The 22901-nt window shown below is 36.7% G+C and overlaps 2 protein-coding genes across 2 annotated transcripts; both read right to left on the bottom strand.

Moving 5' to 3' along the window:
- Nucleotides 1–7142: 7142 nt before the first annotated feature.
- LOC108985833 lies at nucleotides 7143–9539 on the bottom strand. The gene is made up of 4 exons (XM_018958268.2): nucleotides 9178–9539; nucleotides 8265–8476; nucleotides 7901–8168; nucleotides 7143–7530 (listed from the first exon to the last, which is right to left on the bottom strand). Exons 1-4 carry the CDS (start codon nucleotides 9427–9429, stop codon nucleotides 7222–7224), a joined length of 1041 nt encoding a protein of 346 aa, XP_018813813.1. The 5' UTR covers nucleotides 9430–9539; the 3' UTR covers nucleotides 7143–7221.
- A 2051-nt stretch (nucleotides 9540–11590) lies between these two features.
- Nucleotides 11591–16399, bottom strand: LOC108985852. The gene is made up of 5 exons (XM_018958296.2): nucleotides 16141–16399; nucleotides 14166–14419; nucleotides 12891–13102; nucleotides 12516–12777; nucleotides 11591–12015 (listed from the first exon to the last, which is right to left on the bottom strand). The coding sequence occupies exons 2-5, from the start codon at nucleotides 14415–14417 to the stop codon at nucleotides 11725–11727; spliced, it is 1017 nt and encodes a 338-aa protein (XP_018813841.1). The 5' UTR covers nucleotides 14418–14419; nucleotides 16141–16399; the 3' UTR covers nucleotides 11591–11724.
- Nucleotides 16400–22901: the final 6502 nt, after the last annotated feature.

Consider the following 22901-nt stretch of genomic DNA (forward strand, 5'->3'; position numbering starts at 1 on the left):
CAAAGATAAGACATAAAATTGGAGGAAAAGAATAAAACAAGGGAAATAGAATTAGCAGTCTCCTCTTTGGTCTCTAGGAGACTCCAGATGTGGTGTTTCAGTTGAAACTGAGAGTGTGTTTTGTGAAGGGTGTGGATTGTGATTGTTATGGATGATATTGAAAATAGGTGGAGTCAATTGCAATTGTCGGAGGAGGAGGAAGTGGTGCTGGATATCCCTTATGGGGAGGATGAGGAAGTGAAGAAGAAAGGGGAAATGAGTCTCATTGGGAAATTCTGTATGGATCGAGTAGTAGGAAAGAAGAATGTAGCAAATACTATGGCAAAAATTTGGCTGATCAACAAGCGTGTTAGGTTTCAGAGAATTCTTGACGGACGACCGTGGCTTTTCAAAAATGCTTTGTTCCCTCTACTGCCTTATGACGGTGTTATGCAGCTTGGTCAAATTAAGTTCAAATTTGAAGTGTTACAGATACACAATTTACCATTGGAACAAATGATGAAGGATTGTGGAATGCAAATAGGGGTTTCAGTAGGAAGAGTGCTGGAGGTGGATGTGGCGGAGGATGGTGTGGGGTGGGGGAAGTATTTGAGGGTAAAGGTTGAATTACCTCTTCAAAAATCTATTGCTAGGGGTAGATTCATTAATTCGTATGGGATGAAATTGTGGGTGTAATTTAAATATGAGAAGTTGCCGAAAATTTGCTAAGTGTGGTTGGTTGGTGCATGAAGCTTCTGATTGCACGAAAGATAGTATAGGAGTAGAGAAGGAGGAGAACTCAGTCATGTAGTTTGGTAAATGGTTATGTGCTGAGAATGGTTTCTGGCGTAAGTCATCTCCTACGTCTACTGCTGCTTGCTTTGGAGGGAAGGAGGCATGCAATACGTCATTCTGTTGGGAAAAGGACTATCGAGTAGTGGAGGGGTCCGTCGAAAGCACATATCACGGTGGCCAGTTAAAGGTGGCAGAGAAGGAAGCATTACAAAATACAGAGGGTTGTGGTAGTTATGGCAATAGCGAAATCGTTGGCATTAATTTAGATTTGGCTGGAAAAGGTGGATTCGTTATGGAATTTGAAAGATGGGATAGAGTGGAGGATTTAGTGCGAGATAATGAGGGGTTTTGTGAGAGAATTTCGGTGAATCTAGTTATGAAAGATTCTGCTACAGTTGTTTTGAATATAGCCTTTACAAATGGTGGGAGGGATAAGGGGGAGTTGGTGGGCTCTATTGGGCCCAAGCTTATAACTCAGTCTACTATAAGGCCTGTAATCGATGAAAGGCCCAGTGTGCAGCCTTATATGGTAACTGTCTTAACGGCTAAGAAGTTGAATTTGGCTCCTAACCAGAAGAAGGAAAAGGTGAATGTCCAGGCAATATCTCAGAAAACTTAGAAAGGAGAAGGTAAATGGAAGAGGAGAGCAATATCTCAAGGTAAGCATGTCTCTGATTTGGGTCCTTTGTCTGGTAAAAAAAGGCTGATTGATGAGACAGAAGAGTTGTTATCTGATTTGGTGTGTTTTAAGAAAGGAAAAAGTGAGGTCCATCAGACTGGTGATGATCATCATAAGGTGTTTGTGGTGGCTATGTTCCAGCCCCGCCAAGTATTATGAAAATATTAAGCTGGAGCTGTCGGAGGCTTGGGAATCCCTGAACAGTACAAAGCATTTGCTTCCAAGTAAAGGCCAAAGTGACCGATGTGGTTTTTATCATGGAAATTAAGTTGTCTTCTAATCACGCTAAGTTGGTTGCTAGAAAAGCAAAATATGAAGGCTGTATTATGGTGGATGTTGTTGGTAGGAGTGGAGGTTTAATGCTTATGTGGAAGCAGGATATCAAATTAGAATTGGTGAATTGTTTTCAAAGATATGTCAATGCATTTAAAACTGATGAGCGATGTGGGACATGATGGCTTCTTACATGTTTCTATGGTCACCTAGAAGTAAGTCAGAAGAAGGTTGCTGGGGATATGTTACAATCCTTTAAACCTATTGATAGGGGATGGTGTGTTATTGGAGTTTTTAATGAGATATTGTCTAATGATGAGAAGATGAGGGGGTAGAATGAGGAGTGAGGGCCAAATGGGTCTATTTAGATAGGTTTTGGAGAAGGGAAACTTGTTTGATTTGGGGTGGAGAGGGGAAAAATTTATCTAGAGTAATCGGCACGAGGATGCTACATTCACCAAAGAGAGATTAGACAGAGTTTTGGCTAATAAGATGTGGTTGGATAATTATGTTGAGTATCAGGTGGATACCTTAACTGCCATATGTTCATATCATAGATGTGTTTTGCTAAATTGTGCTTCTAACCAAAGTATGCAGATGAGGGGGCTCAGTAATTTCGAGTATGAAGCTAACTAGAGTAAAGAAGAAGGATGCAACATTACAGTGGAAATAGAGTGGCAAAAAGGGGTGGGGGGGGGTTGTCTCAGCTAGAGAATGTGCAAGCTAAACTAGATGCTTGTAGCAAATGACTTCAAATGTGGAACAAGCATATTAATAGGGAAAGAGTAAATGCTATCAAGGAAAAACCTAAAGTTTTAAGTCTGTTGCAAAGAGATGAGAGGCCGAATACCATGTATGCTCATAAACATTTGCAAAAGGAGATTGGGTTTTTGTTGGATTAGGGATATGAAATGGAAGCAGAGAGAAAAGAGGTATTGGTTAGAGAAGGGTCATAGAAACATAAAATTCTATCATGCTTGTGTTAACCAAAAGAGAAATATGAATATTATTAAAAATGTGAGTGATGGTAATGATGTTTATTGACTGAAAGTAAGGAGATTGCTTATGAGTTTTGGCAGCATTTTTCCAAGGTGTTTCTTTCAACTTACGCTTCCAAGGAGAACTTTAATCAGTGTTTAAGTGGGGTGGAACCAAGGATTTCAGAGGATATGAGACTAAGTTTGGAAAGAGAATTTACAAGGGAAGAAGTTGAGATAGCTTTGAAGCAGATGTCCCCTTTTAAAGCTCCTAAACCTGATGGTTTTAGTGCTGGGTTCAAGATCATTGGGAGACTGTTGGCAGTGATGTTTCTCAATTGGTATTGGATTTTATAAGAAGTAGAAGTATGCCTAGATGTCTTAATCATACTCACATTGCATTGGTACCTAAGGTAAATTCTCCAACTTCTATGCATGAGTTTAGATCTGTTAGCTTATGCAATGTATTGTATAAGTTAATATCCAAGGTCTTGACTAATAGAATGGAGGTGGTGATGTCTAAGGTTATTTCTTGGAATCAAAGTGCCTTTATTCCTGGTAGGTTAATCACTGACAATATTATGGTTGCCTATGAACTTTTACATACTATGCAATCGAGGCAAAAGAGTAGGGTGGAAAGTATGGCTATTAAATTGGATATGTCCAAAGCATATGATATGGTGGAATGAGATTACTTGGAGGCAATGATGCTAAGTTGGGGTTTGGTGAAAGATGGACTAGTTTGATCATGACTTGTGTCAGATCTGTTAGTTATTCAGTTAAGGTGGACGGGATACCAAGGGAAACCATTTTTCCTTCAAGAGGGTTAAGACAAGATGATCCATTATCTCCATATTTATTTCTCCTTTGTGCTGAGTGGTTAAGCTCTTTATTTCAAGAAGCTGAGAGAAATGGGATCGTTAAAGGAGTGGTAGCTTCGAGAGGTGGACTAAGAATAAACCATCTTTTATTTGTTGATGATTGTATCATTTTCTATAGAGCTATGCAGGAAGAGTGGTTTAATGTGGAACAAATTTTGTGGAAGTATAAATGTGCCTCTGGTCAGACTATGAATAAATAGAAAACTTCTATTCTATTTAGCTCAAATACAAACTCAGCTACTAAAGATTTAATAACTCAGTCCACTAATGGAGTGCTTTGTGGCAATTATCATAAGTATTTGGGTTTGCCGATTATGGTAGGCAGGTCTAAGTACAACACATTTAGGGCAAGTTTGGGGGTGGGATGAGACACAAAATTCTCATCTCATCTCATTATTACACATTTTTCAAATCTCCATACAAAATATAAGAAACAATTCAAATTTTTCAAATCTCAATTCAACTTTTTCAAATCCCAATACAATAATAATACCAAAACATAATATTTTAAACAATAAAACAAATCACAAAATTCTTATCTTACCTCACAAACCTGCCCTTAGAAGCTTAAAAGAGAAGATCTGGAGGAGGATTACTAGTTGGAAAACTGACTTATTGTCTTCAGCAGGTAAGGAAATTCTTATCAAGAGTGTGCTGCAAGTTATTCTTGCTAATATTATGAGTGTGTTCAGAGTGCCATGTGTGTTGTTGAAGGAGATTAAAGCCATCTTATCTCAGTTTTGGTGGAGCAACAAGTTTGAGAGGGGTATTCATTGGAGGAGTTAGAAAAGGTTAGGCAAAGTGAAAACTAAATGAGGGTTAGGGTTCAGGGATTTGATCAACTTTAATAGGGCTTTGTTAGCAAAACAAGGGTGGAGGCTAATTCAAGAGCCTTCATCTTTGGTGGCTCAAATTTTTAAGCATAAGTACTATCACAACTGTCAGCTGCTGGAGTCCAAAGTAGGGTCTTCTCCCTCTCACATTTGGAGATGTATTTGGTCTTTTCTAGAACTGGTTAAGGAACGCACTATGCGAAGAGTGGGGAATGGTAAAAGCCTTAGTGTTTGGTATGATAGATGGCTACCACGACCTTCTACTTATAGGGTACAAACTCCTATGAATCTGTTGGGGCTGAAGCCCAAGTTGAAGACCTGATTGATGCTGAAAGTCATGAATGAAAGACAAATTTGGTGGAGGAAGTTTTCAGTCAAAATGAGGCCCAATTAATCTATAGTACTCCAATTAGTAAGAGGGGAGTAAATGACAAGTTGATCTAGGTGAAGATTGCCAAGGGAGTTTTTACAGTTAAAAGTGCTTATTTTGTGGATTGTATGATGAAGAAACAGGCTCGAGGACAGTCTTCAAATGATGAGGATGCTGATGTTCAGTGGATGAAGTTATGGCAGTTGGAAGTTCCTAGAAAGGTGAAACAGCTAGTATGGAAGGCTCTTAATAACATTTTACCTACAAAAGGTAATTTGGCAAGAAAACAGATTATTGAAGAGGGTATGTGTCCTGTTTGCAAAAGAGAAGATGAGACAATCTTTCATCTGCTATGGACATGTCCTGTTGCTGTAGATGTGTGTGTGTGTGTGTGTGGGGAAACGTCATGCGTTATGGACATATCCTGCTCCTAATCGAGATTGTTCATGGAATGGGCAGCTGGTTGATGATATTCAGTTCTTAATCTCATGACATTCAGGTTGGAAGTTGGTTTTTATTAAAAGAGCTAGTAATAAGGCAGCACATGCTGCTGCTAGAGTAGCAATGTCTTTAGATAGTGAGTCTGTTCGGTTAGAAGAAGGACCAAATAAGGTTATTTATGTTGTTTTGAGTGATAAGGTTTGTATTGTTTGATTATGGAGCAATGAAATTTAATTTAATTTAAAAAAAGAAAAAAGAAATAGATTTAAAGAGTAAAAAAAAAAAAAGAACAAAGAATTTGATAAATAAAAAATATTCGTAAACAAATTTTAAAAATAATAATGATTGTACTTGAAAAAATGAATAAACCGAAATTGTAAAATTATGGCAAAAATATAAAGCAAATCAAATGTTTAGAACTCATTATATTAACACATTAATAGCTAGCAGGCCACATACTGCTAGGCCCAGACCTTAACTTAATTAGGCTTGGAAAACGGGACAAAATACAAATGACAGAGCTATATATTCCAGTTCTACTCTCTTCCAACTAAGACAAAAGCCAGAAAATATTGGCCATATGGAGAATCACATGCTTTACAATGTTTTTTTTTTTAAAGTAATGATACAATTTTAAGGTATATAAACTCTACGTACTTTGTTTTTGAAAAAAATGAGACTTTGGTTGCATTTAGATATGGAGCTGAGTTGATCTCAATTATTTATGAATAGTACTAAGTTGAGTAGTGGAAAGAATTATGTGGAGTTTATCTAAAATGAGTTTAAAGTATTTGGATGTTAAGATGAGTTTAGATATATTTATGAGAATTTGTAAAGTTGGCGGACCCATGACTGCTCACTAGCAGTGCTTGTCTCCCATCGTGCCAACCTACAGTGATATTTTGAAAAAAAAAAAGACTTGTGCTACCAGAAGAAATAAATGAGAGAGAGAGTTGATGGCTTGTTAGAGAGAGAGATGATGCTTGTCAGTAGAGAGAGACATAGAGTTGACGACATCAAGTTACGAAAAAAAAATTAAAGTTGCGAGATTAGCTTTTGTCAGTCCATCTATAGGAATAAAACTCACCAAATTCATGTATGAAAGTAGTTCACTTGGTTGTTTGGATGGTTGAAAGAGTTTAATGTGGAGGAAACTCAGTTGAGTTTGGAACCAAACACAATCTTAATATTAAAAAGTAGAATTTTTAATGTGAATTTTAAATATATCCACATTTTTTTTTAAATGCGCAAAATTTACCCACTTTGTAAGCTATGATTATATCTAACATAAGTGATATATGTTAAATATAATTTTAAAAATAAGTAGCAAATTCAAAGCACAACTGGTCAGACATGATTTTCCACAGCCAAAAGTGATATATATATATATATATATATATATTATTGAACTGCATTGATTGTTGAAAAAAAATAAAAAATAACAAAAAAACTGACTTGACACAATTTGCTTGATGATTATATCTTAATAAAGGCTATAAATCATAATTTGTTTTGGTAATTAAAAGATGTAAGGTGACAAAGTAAGTAGTTTGGAGTCTTTAAAAGGGAGATATGCTGGTTTGAACTTTGGGGTGCTGTACAAAGAGGCCAGGAAAGTAGTTTAGAGTTGTAAAGTATAATTTTATTTTTTATTTTTGAAGTATTATAGATATCCTTGATCAGAATGGTCTAAAAAATGTGCTAGCTCCAAAATAATAAGAAAAAAAAGAGCTAAAATAATCTCCATATTATATTTCTCCAAATCCATCCTCTTGTACATGTTGATGGACATTGTACAAGACGACGGATTTTTCTTTGCTTAATAAACTTGATCATTCACGAGATTTGTATAGTTTAAAACTGATTACGATTATTATCACATTGGTCATGACCTTAAATTTGCTATATAAGAAGTGCAAAACTTAGATTTACTACATAAATAAAATTGGCCACAATACACATGATGTAGGAGCACAACTTACAAAACCATGACCTAAATGATACAGGGTTCTTCTCCAAGTAAAAGTTCCCTGAACATGGCCTCACACAAACCAGCCTCGTGAATCATTAGATGACCACCATCGGAAACTTCATGATACCTTATCCAAGGAAGCTTCTTCGCCACGTATCGTTGCAGTTCATACGGCACAAGCTTATCTGCATGGCCTTGCCAGAGGTGGACAGAGGCCTCCTTATTAGGGAATGGATTTTGGAGCTCCATCGGGTCGAATTCCCAGTTTCCAAAATGCACTATGACGTCTCGATGGAGGGATTCATAGACACCTTGCTGTCGCACCTTGTGCTGCAAAATAGAAACCATGCCCTTGTCGTAACTATTAGGCTTCGTTTGGTTATCAAACTCCTCTCAATTAATCTCAACTCATCGTTACAATTTTTTCAAATTTCAACATAAAATATAATATTAAAAAATAATATTCTAATAATATTTTATCAACTCAACTCAACTCAATTCAACTCACTTCAACATCCAAACACAACTTTAGAGTCTCGGTAATAAGTCTGTATCAAGACACGAGACAGGCTCTCTATACTGCTGAATTTGATTTATAAAAAGATTTATCATATCAACATCGTGAAATGTGCGCTATCCACGCCAGTTTGCAAATATAATTTTTTTTTGAAAAATAGACCAGCAAGGAGGGAAGTTGTACCTCATCAGGCATTGGTACTTTGGACATTTTCTGTATGGTTTCCAAGTCGCGTTTGTTAAAAAGAATAGGGTGCCTTTGCAAGATAGAAGAGTAGGGAAACCATTTCTGGGTCAGCCACCAGTAGACAAGTCCAGGGGCAAAGTGTGCTATGCGGAGTTTCATTTGGTCTCTCTTTAGTTGCTTCTTGTAGTTCTCACTGACCAGTTTGGGAGGAAAAGAGGGCCACCAGAAGTTGATGACTGGAACCACAAGAGTCACACCAGCTAGCCTGCAAATTCAATACAATTTCAAAACAAAACAAAAAACAAATGAAAATAGAAACCTTTCGATCATTAAAGAAATAAGGAGAGAGGAGAATGGATGCCTGTGAGGTATGTATTTGAGGCAAGCCCAAACTGGGTAAGTTCCAATAGACATTCCAATGAGATAGAAGGTGGAGCCAAGATCCAATCTGTCGGCCAGTTCTTGAATATCAAATGCCTCACTCTTCACCGAGCGCTTTGGGTTGGGATCACTTTCACCGTATCCAGCTCTGTCAAAGGATAGTATATACACATCCAGCTCCTCCATCCTTTTCTGCACCGCTCAAAACCAATTTATGTACGCGTCCATTTCTCCGTACCTTGAAAGCTATTTAATTTATAATGGCAACATATTTTGTCTCATTAATTTACAATTTCAAATCAATGTTTATTGAGTTCCCAAAATGGAGTGAATTCTCTGGGACCCACTCAAGATTCAATTTCACTTTCATCAAGGTGGAGTAAGTTCTGTGGAATCTACTTAAAATGAGTTTATATGTATTTAAATGTTAAAATAAATTTAGATGTGTTTAGATGTTAAAATGAGTTTAGATGTGTTTATGAAAAGTTGGAAAAAATTGTGTCTCCCGTATAAAATGTTTTCAGTTAAGATGAGTTTAATAATTTAAAAGTTGAATATTTCAATATTAAAAGAGATCTAAATTTAAACCGTACTCAATTAGACTGAGTGCAGTCAAGGAACCAAACAATCCCACGGTTTTGGAATTTTAAAAATAACTGTGTACCTACAAAGAGTACCTGAATTAGAGGAGAAGATATTTTTCTTTTTAGATGATACTAAAGAAAGTAGCTTTATTTTTTGTATTTTTTTTTTTAAAAAAAAACTTGCATAAATCGTTGGATAGAAATTTTCTGACTTACACATTTTTTCAAAGAAAAAATTTAAACCAAAACAGAACCTTCGAGTGACAAGCAAAAGGGTGGCTTGTGGGGAGATGAGTAGTCCATACATACCTGAGAGAGAGGCAAATATATATCTTTGGAGCTGTCAAAGCCATGAACAACGATGACTTTGTACTTGGCATTTTGCTTAGGAACACCCCTCTCTCTGTAGGCCAAATGCCTTCCATCACTGAGCCTAATTCTTGGTGAAGTAATAGGAGGACCATTTGACGTCCCACATATCTTGGGAGGTGGAGGCTTTGTGCTTTTATATGCATATATCACAACACCCACTAGAAACAACGATGCTGCCATTGTAAGCATCTCTCTGCAAATAGAAAAAGATAAATGATCTCAGATAGATCTGTGTATCTATGAAGAGCCAACCATGGACAGAAACAGAGTAGTTTATCTTTATGACAGGTAGTGATTGTGGCTGTCATAGATGTGGGTTTGTGTTTATATACACATATATAAAAGTAGAACAGTAACATCCTTGACTTTCAGTTAATTGCCATCTGATCACCTAACCTTCTCACATTCACTTAACAAAACAACATAATAATAAATTGGGGATAAAATCTTCTTCTTCATGATATGATTTCATTTCTGGGATGTAGAAATTCTTATCTTTTACGACGATTTCAAGACAATTCAATTGTACCGTTGACTAGTTTTTTTTTTAGATCATTTCATGTATTTTGTCAAATTATAAAGTCGAGATAGACTTGTAATCAACTTTTGTTGGTATCATGAATTCTGGGTGTTGAATATTTGGTATTGAAAGTAGAAGAACTGAAACTCCTTGTAGCTGAGCAGTGACCAGAGACCAGCATGATTTGTTGGTGACTAGTGGATACAAGAAGAACTTTCTTTGCATTAATTACATTTGAATTTGTCAGTGGCTGGGCTGAATTCCTACCCAACTTAGGAAAAAGAGACATAAAAATAGAAAAGGCATGAAATATCCGTTGTTGTGATTTCAGCAAGGGTGCAATTATCAGAGTTTTTGCCCAGTTTGGTAGTTAGTAACTGATACAACACACTTTCAACTAAGCATTCTTGGATGCATATTATAAGGAAAAGGAAGCCACCAAAGTAAGAAAAGTAATAATTAAAAAATTAAAAATAGGGCAATAAAATTGCAAGAACTGTTGAAAATCTGAAAAATAGTTTCAGATGTCCCCAAAGAGTTTAATTTATTAAATGAAAGATGTTATATGTCATCAAGGTAACATACCCCCATTACCTAGTGAGATGTTATAAGTCTCTCAATGTTAACACCTAGAATTACAAAAATAAATAAATAAATACAAAATGTAGGTTTGGTAAATGTAAAATTTTTTTAAATTTCTAAATAAAATATAAAAAATAATTCAACTTTTTTAAATTGTAAAATAAAAATAATATTAAAAAATAATATTATAATAATATTTTAACTTTATAATATTTTTTTTTAACTTTTTTTTCGTTTTTCAAAATCTAATAAATATTTAATTCAAAATATTTTCTTATCATTAACAAACCATCTTATTCCTACCTACAAAATTCTCACTCAATCTCACTCCTCCCAAGCATCCCTTAAATCTCAATTGTTTTCATTATTCCGTTGTATATCTGTCAGACTGTCCTTGCCACGTGTCTTATAACTAATATAGCCCTTCACACACAGAAAGGGGTGTGTCAAGGACTAAAATAAAAAAAGAAAAAAATAAAATTTTTAAAAAATATTATAAAGAGGACCATGCCCAGAAATGAAAAATAGAATTTTGTTATGTATAAATAAGTTTACGTATTAATCTGCATATTAATGTTATTATTTTCATATTCTAAATTTAAATTAACACTGTTTTCAATAAAATCTACTTTCTGACCAATCATAATGAATGGATACGCGTATTAGTGCACATAATCACTTACAATTAGATTTTTTCTGAAAAATATTACTCTGATCATTTATTTATTTTTTAGAGTTATTGTTGTGATTTTTTATTTTATTTTATTTAATAATTAAGAAAATATTTTTAATAATATAGTAATTTTTTAAAAAAATATGTAAAAATGTTAAAAAGTACATGTAAAAAAAATGATAATATAACTAACGGACCAACGATAGCTCCTATGAGTGATGGTTGTAAAGCCACCATTTGAAGTATTCTCGAATATTTGTTTTTCAAACATCATTCAAACCTAATACATTTTAAATTTTAAATTTTTAACTTTTTCATTTAATCATTATAAATTTTCTAAACTTTCATACAAAATACAATACATCTTTTTGCAATCTCAAAACAAAAATAATATAAAAAATTATATTCCAATAATTTTTTAACTTTTATAATATTTTTATTCAATTTTTTTTCTTATTTTTCAAAACCCAATAAAATATCTTAACTCAAATAGTTTTACTACAGTTTATAAACCATTTTACTACCATTCATATATATTTTGAAATGAGTAATGCTATATACCATACTTCATCCTATTTTAGGTAAACTAAGATGCTTTATTTTCTTCTGATTATTAACATGAGTTCACAAGAAGAAAATTTCTCCATTTACATTACCACCATAGCAGCATTAAAGCAAGATCTAAGTGCTGAACATCAAAGGTTTCACTTCATCCAAGCAAAAGTGATCTTATCACGGCCTCACATATATCGCTCCTGAAGAAAATTAGATGCCCTCCTTCAGGAACCTCGTGATAATGAATCCATGGAAGCTTCTCTGAAAGATAACTGTTAATCTGAAAGGGAATGACCCTGTCTCCTTTGGCTTGCCAAATGTGAACGGAGACCTCGTTTTCAGGGAATGGATTGGTTATGTCAGTAGGATCAAATTCCCATTTGCTGTAGCCAGCTATTATGTCTCGGTGCAGCGATTCATACTCACCTTGCTGCGTTATCTTTTCCTGATGCAGAAACATGATGGATATTAAACTGCTGAAGCATTTTGCTGTTTTTACTCCTCCCTCCTCATCCCTTACCCCCAGAGGAAAACTTGTAAGCCTTCAGAAAGGTAACTACTCTTTAAATAGTAACAGATGAACACTGATATATGGATATTTCCATAGTTAGTATATATTTTGGTGTCTTCTATGAGTTGTTAAGGTAAAACTGCAAATTCGATGAGAAAATTACAGTTTTGCTGTTTGTGACAAAACTTTAACAAATGTTAAATTCAAGATCGGAAATGTTTTCTAATCGAATATATTGACCCAAGAAAAGCAAACAACCAAAGAATGTAGACTACTTCCCAGATTCTGGGTTTAATGCATTAGATTTTTAATGTCACACAAGTGCATCAACACACAAGGAAATTTGAAAGTAAAAACCATGTCCGATGTGACGTCTTTATCAAAAGATATTGATGTGGTGCGGTAAACCAAAAGTGCATCGGGCATGTGATTACCTGGCCATCGCTTGGGGCTTCTGACAACCTCTTCAAGATCTCAATATCGTGGTCGTTGAACATTGCTGCACCCTCTGTGCTCAACGTAGGGAACCATTTCTGAGTCATCCACCAATGGAATAACCACGGAGTGTAGTGTGCAATTCGAAATGTCCATTGGTACGATGGACGCAAGCTCCCAAATGCCTCTCTTGAAAGATTGGGAGGTACAGATGGCCACCAGTAGTGCACAAAAGGAGAAAGCAGGGAAGCTCCCAACAACCTGCAATAATGTCTCAGTAACACATAGGAAGCAACAAATCAGAACATAATAATAATAATAATAAAAAAGAACATGGTAGTTGGAATTTGAAGAAGCAAGGTTCAGGGCAAGGCCTGTGTGGTATGTATTTCAGGCAACTCCAAACAGGGTAGCCTCCCATCGAGGCTCCAATTACATAAAATTTTGATCCAATCTGCAGCTGATCAGCTAGTTCTTGAATATCAAATGCTTCACTCTTCACTGAGCGTAAAGGATATGGATCACTGTCTCCATAACCCGCTCTGTCGAAGAAAAGCAAATATATCTTTAGCTCCTTTATAAGTTCCTGAAAAGTCAAAACATACCAACAAATTTACTATATTCACAGCTCATCAAGTAGAACAGTGAAAAATGCATTCCAGTTCGATCAGGGTATGAAAAAAATTTGTAAAAATATAATGATAGAATTAAAGATGAGAAGTTTTAAGGAAAAAAAAAAGGATATAATTGTCCTCCAGAAAGTTTCCTCCAAACCACCTACAAAAATGATAAGCGTCCCTTGAGCATGTGACATGCACATGATGTTTTAAAATTTAAGTTAAAAAATTGTCAAGTGTCCGTTTATTAAAATAACATGTGCTTCTCGCATGCTCAAGGAACACAACAAATTTTTAGTAAACTTCCTCCAAAGTATAAACATCCAAGTAAATCCATTAACCAATGCATCTTTAAAACTGAGGTAGTAGAAGATAAAAATGGCAGCTTGATTTTGATCATTTTTATTTCCAGTATTAGCTGTGTCATACAAACTCAGCGTTGCATATAAAGTCTACATAGCATTCTAGATAATCATCAAGACATGTGCAATTGTTTATGCTTGGTGCAAAGGTAGAAGTCTTGAGCAGCCCCGTGCAAACAGCATGGATCTATTTATTGAGAGCAGCCACTTCAAGTAAAAATGCTGAACCTCAGAGCCATATCTAGATCTCCTCAAAGGATAATAATTTGACAGCAATGACACTAGTGACTAAAATACTTAATTTTGTTTGCATCTGAACATACTTTACTGAAATACATCTTAAGTGTGCATGCATTAATGCTACATGAGCTACAATCGTGGAATGGGTAAATCGGAGTTCACCGAGAGATTAAAGGATAAATATATATAATATAAATTTATTTCATTTTCATTCTTAGCCCTATCAAGTGTCTTGATGGTAGTTAAATAAAATAAAAACAACCAGCTCAGATAGCAATTCTTTTTCTCCCCTCACATTTACCAAAAATCAGATATTAATGCTAAATTTTGCACAGTCCTTCAAACAGGAAAATCAACCACAACTTTGGACTATAAAATAAGTGTTGCATCAATTAAAAAGTAGAATTAAAGAAGTAGAATTATCACATACTTGCGGAACAGGTAGATCCAGATCTTTTGAGCTGTTGTAGCCATGAATGAAAATGATCTTGTACTTTGCCTCTTCTTTTTGAACTCCAGACTCCCTGTAGGCCAAATGCCTTCCATCACTGAGTTTCACTCTAGCTGAAGTGACAGGAGGACCATCTGGTGATCCACATATTTTTGGAGGTGGAGGCTTCAGTGCCTGATAAGCCCACCCCAGAAGACCCACGGCTAATGCTAGTGCAACTGGTGCAAACATTGCTGGGAAATCTCACTACCATGTCAGTGACTAGATAAAAGAACCAATCATGAAGAGTAAACAAATTCTCAAACTATAGGAGTTCTAGAGTTGATGAAGATATAATATTTCTGTGAAATACAAATGAAACATATCGATGGTAACAGTCAAATTCTCCTTATAGTTCAAGAGGCTTCAGCTGTTGTGCATTCTATAAGGACCTTTATTTTGGGTATTAGAAATCATTGCCCCTGTTTCACAAAGTTAACATCCAAAATGCTTCATTTCTAGAAAGCAGCTTGGGCAACAATTATTATTTTCTCTTCTACATGATTAACAAATTGGCTACTTGCAAAAATAAGAATGCCAATGGAAAAAGGAAGATTGGGTTTAGGAGGGAGTTTGAAACCACATCTGTCAGATTACCACATACCTTGCCAAGTTAATAAGAAAATTTAGCTATTAAATGAATCCCAGCCATATATTTCAATGCTTTCAATAGCCAGATCTTTTGTTTACCTAACGTCTTTGTCAAAACAAGACACCTTTAAAATATAGAAACCACATAGAGGAAATGAAAAACAAACGAAAATTACAAAGCCACAGACTGGTGCAGTCCTTTGATGTTGTGATACCAACTACTAATACAAATAACTCATTTTTATTTTTAATCAGGTGCTTAAATGTATGGCTTCAAGGGTGAGATGCCTTCTTTATTTAAGGAAGAAGAGACAAAGAATGTTCGTAATACAATTCTGGAAAATTAGGTGTAGCAAGATAATGGTAACAGCTTGGAGTACCAAGATGCAACATTTGAATACCTTGGATTGATTCTCCGCATTGGGAGAATATTAAAGAGGTCCTCGTAAAATAAAGGAAATATGAGGTAGGCTTATGAGGATTGTGTGGTGAGGATACCATCCATACCAAAGGGCTAAAACCAAAGGCAGATAAAATAATTTCAGATAAACTATAATTTCCAAAACCATTTTTATGGGGGATTAATTTCAGAGAAAGTAAGATGGCTTGCCAACCCCAATTAGCTGATTTGTAGAGAATTCTTAGATTGGGTTGAGTTTACAAATTATGAAGTGTTCAAACTTAGTAACCTCACTTGTCGCCTGGCATTTACAAACACTCAATTCTACTCAATCAACCAAATATTTTTAAAACTTTAACCCTATTACAAATTCTCAGCTATACTGTCCTCCATGCAAGTTTGTGCCAGATATTGTGCAGCCTCTCAATTGAATCAGACAAATCGGCAATTCTATTTGTACTGGAGAATTTAAGTTGCCATAGGTATGGCGACGGGATAAATTTATGTCAGATCTGCTAAAGATTACAGGAGATCTATTTCTTGACAAAATAAGAACAGTGCGTCTTACAATTTCATAGCTACAGAAGAAATCCAAGGAAATAGACCAGATCAGCTCCAAGAATATTTATGAATCTAAAACCCAACATAATCTCGTTAAACAAGCTTTAGAGTTTACAGTTATTTAAGATTCTTTAGAAGTGAAATTGGTACCTCCAAACTAAGATCAACATTTCTAAAAAGCAGTGTTAAGTGTAACTAACTAGGCAGCTATGAATTGCCATAAAAACTGAGAACATAGAGGACTGAATTTGCACTCTATCAAATCCAAATGAGTGATATTTCAGCAAATGAAAAGAAACCCAAGAACAACATCTGCAACTCAAACAAAATAAGATCGAAAGTTGAAAGTTTTGAGAAACCCACCTGAAGGAATTTGGACTCGGATTTGTTCTTGCTACTTAGAGGTCTGGCCTGGGCAGCTGAGACTTAGCTGCTTGCGTTAGCTGCCATTCAAAATTTCAAGTAGCTAGCACAATCACTTTCGAAAGGACAACTAAAGAAGGCCCATTGGAGGATGCTAGCCGTACACGTACACAACCCAGAAAGTGCCGAAAGAATATTGTACCCCGCAATTAGCTGTTCTCTTCTGCATACGAAAACGTGCACAGTGCACACTATAAATTTCGATCAAGACTTCGTAGAAAAGAGAATTCCATTTAAAAAAAAAAAGTGTAAAGAAATAAGTGAGATTCATTTTCATTCACTTTTTACAAAAATTCTGCACAAAACTTATCTATTTATACGTTGTCCTTGACATTACTCATAAATAGCAATGCACCAATGCAGTGAGGCTCTCGAGCTTTTTAATTTTCAAGGCTCCAAAGGCGTCACGAGGGAATTAAACGGAATGAGTTTGAAGGAGCACCACTGGGTAGTCAACAATTTTTTGTGCGGATGCAGTGCGTTAGATTTTACGTTTATAAATAATTTAGTGAGTTCGAGTCTGTTCACATATTTTCTAAAAACTATATATACATATCAATAATTATATTTATAATAATTCAAGCAACATATTTAGTATTTAGAACATAATTTTCTCAAGTTTTTTAAAATGTTAAAAATATTCTCATTATAAATATAGAGCAATACTATAAAATGCGAGTCAAATCAAACTTTATAAGAGTTACACCATTTAATAATCTATCATAATTTTGTATTTTCGAATTGATCATTTAATAAACAAATTGAGTGAATGAAGTCTTCTCTTGTTCGTCACTTTGGCGAAAGAGGAGAAGGATTTTGACTCTTTACTCCCATTGAGTAAAGAGAAATAGTCCCATTGTGTGTGGTAATTTCCTCCTGTGATGGAGAATCTGAATGAAGAATGGGAGCAGTTGAGCCTCAGTGAGAAGGAGAGAGTAAAAATAGAGGTACAATTGGAGGATTTGGAGGAACTGAAAACCTGTGGGAAGAGGAGTTTGGTTGGTAGAATTTTTGCTGATAGGCGCATTAGAAACGAGATGCTTCGTTCCACCATGCTAAAGGTGTGGAGAGTTTATAAGAAAGTGAATTTTAAGTTGTTTTGAGATAATATGTATGCCATAGTTTTTGCAATTGGTAAGGAGTGTGATCGAGTACTGACTGGAAGACCTTGGCTTTTTTATAACAATTTATTTGTAATGAAGCCATTTGATGTGACTCTACAACTTGATTAGATAGATTTTTATTTTGAGATGTTCTAGATTCAACTACACAATTTGCCTATGGCTTGCATTACTAGGAGGGTTGGTGAGCAGATATAGAACTCCATTGGTTGGGTGGTGGATGCTGATGTCCCAGAAAATGATGTGGGGTGGGGAGATTATCTTCAAGTTCAAGTGGATGTTGATGCGAGGAAACCAATTGCGGGTGGAAATGTAACACCCGGGCTTTAGGCCCAGCCCGTTTGAAGGCAACCAGATGCATGAAGCTAGCCCATGATCTCTTGATGAGGGACGGACGGCGTCGTTTTGGGGAGGGATTAATTTCCCTTTCTGCTTTGCACTGTTTTTCTTCTTCTGCTGATTTCTTCTGTCTGCAGTTCTGCGATTTTCTCCATTCCCTTGCAACTGCTTCCCACGTCTCCTCGGTTTTTAATTTTGGTTCCGAACTCGAAGTGTTTCCTTCACCACAATTTCGAACTACTCAGACTCTCTCTTGCGCGGACTTGTGATTTCACCTTGGCTGGCGTTTTCAGGATTCCGTGGGTCTCAACCTTCTGGTTCTTCGAAGGTGAACAATCGTCCCCTCTTTCATTCTCTGTTTTCTGTTCCTGTCTTCACCTGCAGTTCATGAATTATTTCTTTGGGCTTTGTCACTTTACAGCATATTTGTGGGTACCGAAAGTCTGTGTGCCGTGGTTGGGATTCCTTCTCTGAGTTCTTGAGATTATTTTCGGTAACTTCCGCCCACCCATTGAATCCTTAGTTTATCTTAATTCTTACTTGCTGTTACACATTCCATAAATCATTTTATTTCTTTCCTTCGGTTTGTCTATCGCACACACACACGCTGCTTTGTTTGGCCGTGCATCACACTTAGTCATAAATTTCCCTTTGCGCAGACCACTAGTTTCTTTTCAGTAGAAGATTTTGTGAAGTTTATTTTTGGGTTGATGTATTATTTGTGAAGCGGTGGAGTGTGTTGGAATTATGGATGTTGAGGAGTATAATTTTGGATGATTTGTGAGATTGTTTTTTAATTATTATTTGAGACTTTTTGGTATAAAATGATGGGTGTTTTGGAACTAGTTGTATTGAACTGTCGTGCAAGTTTTGAATTGTTGAATGATTAGAGTATTAATGCGTGCACTGCAATTGTTCTATTCGAAGGTTGGAAGTGAAATTTGAGTTGGGTTATGTATTAATTATTGGAGTTGCTATTGTTGGTTTTGGAAATAATTATAGTTGGTTTGGTGTTAATAGAGGGTGGTGGCTGTTTTGGGTTTTAAATGCGAATGGTTTGAAGAGAGAGTTGTTCGGGTTTAATTGTTAGGATACTTATTGAGCTGTGAAGGGACTATTTTGATTTATTACTCAATAAATAGCAGCCTACTAGATTGGTTATTAAATGTTGGATATATGTTCTTTTTGTTTAGGTGGTGTTACTATTAGAGTTCCGACTCAAGGTGTTGATAATACGAAGAAGTCAGGTAAGCGGGGTTTATATACTAGTTTTGCATAAAAGAAATGAAATGAGGTTGACTTTGAAAATATGCATGTTTGTTTTTTTTGAAAAGAAATGATCTGAAAACAACCTCAGATGTTTATTCTGTATATGCATAAATTCAATATAAGAGAAAATATTTTTCTATCATGACTGGTGTAGACATGAGCTAGTTTTGTACACTTTATTTCTGAACTATGCAAAAGAGCGAATAAGGAATTCTAAAAGTTTTGTTATGAGCCAATGAAAATATTTTGATTCTGTTTAGTCGAACATGTGAAGCGATCTAAAGCAATTAAGTATTTTGTTTTGATATGATGAGTCATCTGAAAACCTTGGCATGAAGTTCTGATTCTGTATATGATCGTAATCGGATTTTCGATGAAATCTGTTCTGTTTCTGTTAAGGCCCAGCCTCGGGTATAATGGTGGTTTATAACCCTACCACGGGGGTGAAACATGGAATATGGCCCAGCCACGTGTATAATGGTGGTTTATAACCCTACCACGGGAGTTAAACATGGTATTGTCCCGATGTGATATTAAACGATGATATGCTTATAATGTTTCAGTTTATAAATGCCAACGGATTTTCTTTTTGGAATAAGTTTATTTTCTGGAAACTTCGCTCTAATGCTTTTGTCCAAAGTTTTGTTTCTGCATTCTGAAAGTAAATGTTTTGTTCTGCTTATTAAATGTTATAAATGCTCATGTTTACATGCTAGTATATGTTCTCTGCTTGCTGAGTTTTTGATAACTCACCCTGTTAATCTTCATAATATTTCAGATGACATCGATGGTTCAGCTGAGGATCAGTATTAGAGTCTATGAAGAAGATTAGTAGTGAATTGTTGTTGGGTATCTCATGATATTAGTGTTGATGTTGGAGGTTAATTATTTTTCTTAAGTTTGCTTCAATGGATTTAGACGGTTTATGGAGCAATGTTTTGAATACCGTACCGGACGTCGTACCGGTCAAGGCACTGGAACGAAATATTTCGGTACCGGTACCGTTTCGGGATAGCGTTTCGGGATAATGTTTCGGGATAGTCTATATATAAATAAATTATATATATAAATATATATAAAAATTATATTTCAAAATAATAGTCTATATATAAATAAATTATATATAAATACATATATATAAAAATTATAAATAGTCTAGTCTAAATTAGGGGTTAAAAAATAAGTTTATACTTTGAAAAAATGAAAAAAAAAAAAACATACAGGTCGAAATATCGGCCGGTACTGGCCAGTATCGGCCGAAATATAGGCCGGTACAGGCCGAAATTTAGTCCGAAATGACCGGTATTTTAACCGGTACAGAACAGATATAATACCTGTACCGGCCGGACGGCTGAAACGAAACATTTCGGCCGTACCAGCCAATATGGTACGAAATTTAAAACACTGTTATGGAGACTTATGTTAATGTTATATTATTTCTAGTTGTTATTTGAGACAAGAAGAAGAGTTGATTTTATTTGGGTTGTTGGATTGAGAATTAGATAAATGAGTCTATGTGGTTTATTTAATTGAAGTATTTACGGTTGATTTGAGGTTTGGGAAAATATATATTCTTGAATTTGGAAGTATTCTAGCCTTGTTAGAGTTGATTATCAAGTTACATGAGTTAACTCTCCGGACCCTCGGGGACGGGACGTTACAGGAAAACTATCACTTTAAACTTGAGAAGCATGTGGGTGCCGATTAAGTACGAAAAATTGCCCAAGATTTGCTTCAAGTGTGGAAAAATTGTTCATGGTGTGACAAATTATGAAGGTGGGACTGGTGGAAACATGAGGGGTATGGATAGGAATAGGAAATTTGGGCATTGGTTAAGGGCAAATAATGGAGGTTGGAGATGAAGTGGGGGGTAGTCCACAATGAAGGGTGGGCCTTAATCAAATTCAGGAATGAATGACAATCACATGGAACATGGTGTTAGACCCCCACGTCGAGTTGCCTCTAGAGATGCCGCACATGCCCTAGTCATGGTGGGAACATGTACCTTGGCTAGCCCACAACCATGTCTTGGCTCGTGGGGTGACATGCACGGGGCGCCCAGCATGCATGCATACCTTGGCCCGCGCGATGGCACTTACAGGGCACCCAGTATGCGGGCTAGCGAGACTAGTATGCGCTTGTCCATGCACGCAACCATGCGCAGAACACAACGCCGCGCGCCCTTTTGCATTCCAATGCGCAAGCCCATGAGCACGCTAATGGGCCGTGTGGCCCTGTGCGCACCCATGTGCGGCAAGGACATGCGCCGCACGGCCAACCTAGCCAGCGCACGCCCATGCCCACCATCCTGCCGCACGCCAGCGAGGTTAGTGGCATGCCGCACGGCATGCCATCCAGTGCACGGCTCTAGGCCGTGCCTTGCGGAGCAGGCCAGTGGCATGCCAATCAAGCAGGCCATCCAGCGCACGGCTCCAGCCCATGCCTTGCAGAGTAGGTTAGTGGCATGCCCATCAGGCATGCCATCCAGCTCATGGCTCCAGCCTATGCCTTGCAGCCAGCGCCTAGGCCACCAGCCTGGGCCATGCAGTGCACCCACATGGCTCACCATCAGCAAGCCATGCCGCACCACCTAGCCATGGACCAGCCCGAAAACCAACATGCAACCACTTAACTCACCATGGGTCCATGCATGTCGCGGCCAAGAGTGGTCCATGCTATTATCTTATTGCTTTTTTATTTATTTAATTATTAATTATTTCCAAGGGACCTATTAGGGGTTTGCAAGTTGTAACTCTTATAAATAGGAACCTTAGTAATTTCTTTTACATTTTTTGGCAAAACTCTTAGAGAGAGGACTATTGTTTGAGAGATAACAAACAGTGCCTTTGCACTTGGGCTTTTTGTGTGAAATTCGTGAATCCTAAAGAGAAGATTACACATTGCAATTCATTGAATATGTGTAATTCATTTATCTTGTTTCTTTGTAACTTGGTGAAATTCATGAATCCAAGTTGTGTTCATCAATATATGCGGTTTATTAAATTCTTGTGCAATTCGTGAATCAAATATTGGATTATTATTGTTTATGCTTTTGTTCATTCAAGTTCATAAGTATTTTGCTTTTGTTCTTGAGTGTTCTTCATTGTTCTTGGAATTTTTCATATTTTTGTTCTTCCAATCCATACAATCCATAAAAGTGGACTTTCCATAGTTTGTCAACTTTCCATATTTGATTTGCCTCTTTAAACCCTAGCCTAGCCGAAACACACTTTCCCTCTTGGTGCAAAGTCTTATTCGGCTACTACTTACCTTATTTGGACTTGACCTAGCCGCCCACTCCAATTGTCAAACTAGTGTTCCTATAATTTAGGAACCCTAATTGACCCAAACATTTCACCATACTCGGCCAAGTCCTTTCCAAATTGAGTTCCTAGATTTTAGGAACAACTTCCTAGAATCACTCTCTAGCCTTGTTAAGCCAACCCTAGCCAACCACATTCTTACCCTAATTCCAAAACCCTAAACACCAACCCTAGCCGTCCATCATCATCATCATCTTCCAACCCTAAACCCTAATCTCAAGTGGCGCCAACCATAATTCCTTCCATTGCCGTGCATCACTTCTCACCAAAGTAGCCCTACACTTTCCCAACCTTTTCCACCACTCCAAGCCTTAAGGTATTCTGCCGCCCCAAGCCTTAAGGTAGTTCCGCCCCAGTTTGCATCGTTGCCCTTCACGTCCATGCAGGAAGCAACCGACAAGCCACCTCAATGTACACTCAAGCCTTCGTCAGCCCTTCCCATGGCCTTAACCTTGCATCAAGAACCCCACGACACCGAAGCTCAGTCGTGCCCTACCAACCATTACCAACTTTCGTGGGAAGCAGAAACTGAAAATACTTTGGTTTAAGCCCATAGAACAGAGCAACGCCGCCCCAAGCATGCTACACGTCTCCTCACGTACCACCATGCATCACCGAGCAGCACCACCGTGACACGCACCTTACATCA

This window comes from Juglans regia, chromosome 14 (genome assembly GCF_001411555.2).
Source record: "Juglans regia cultivar Chandler chromosome 14, Walnut 2.0, whole genome shotgun sequence".
In the NCBI taxonomy this organism is placed as follows: domain Eukaryota; kingdom Viridiplantae; phylum Streptophyta; class Magnoliopsida; order Fagales; family Juglandaceae; genus Juglans; species Juglans regia.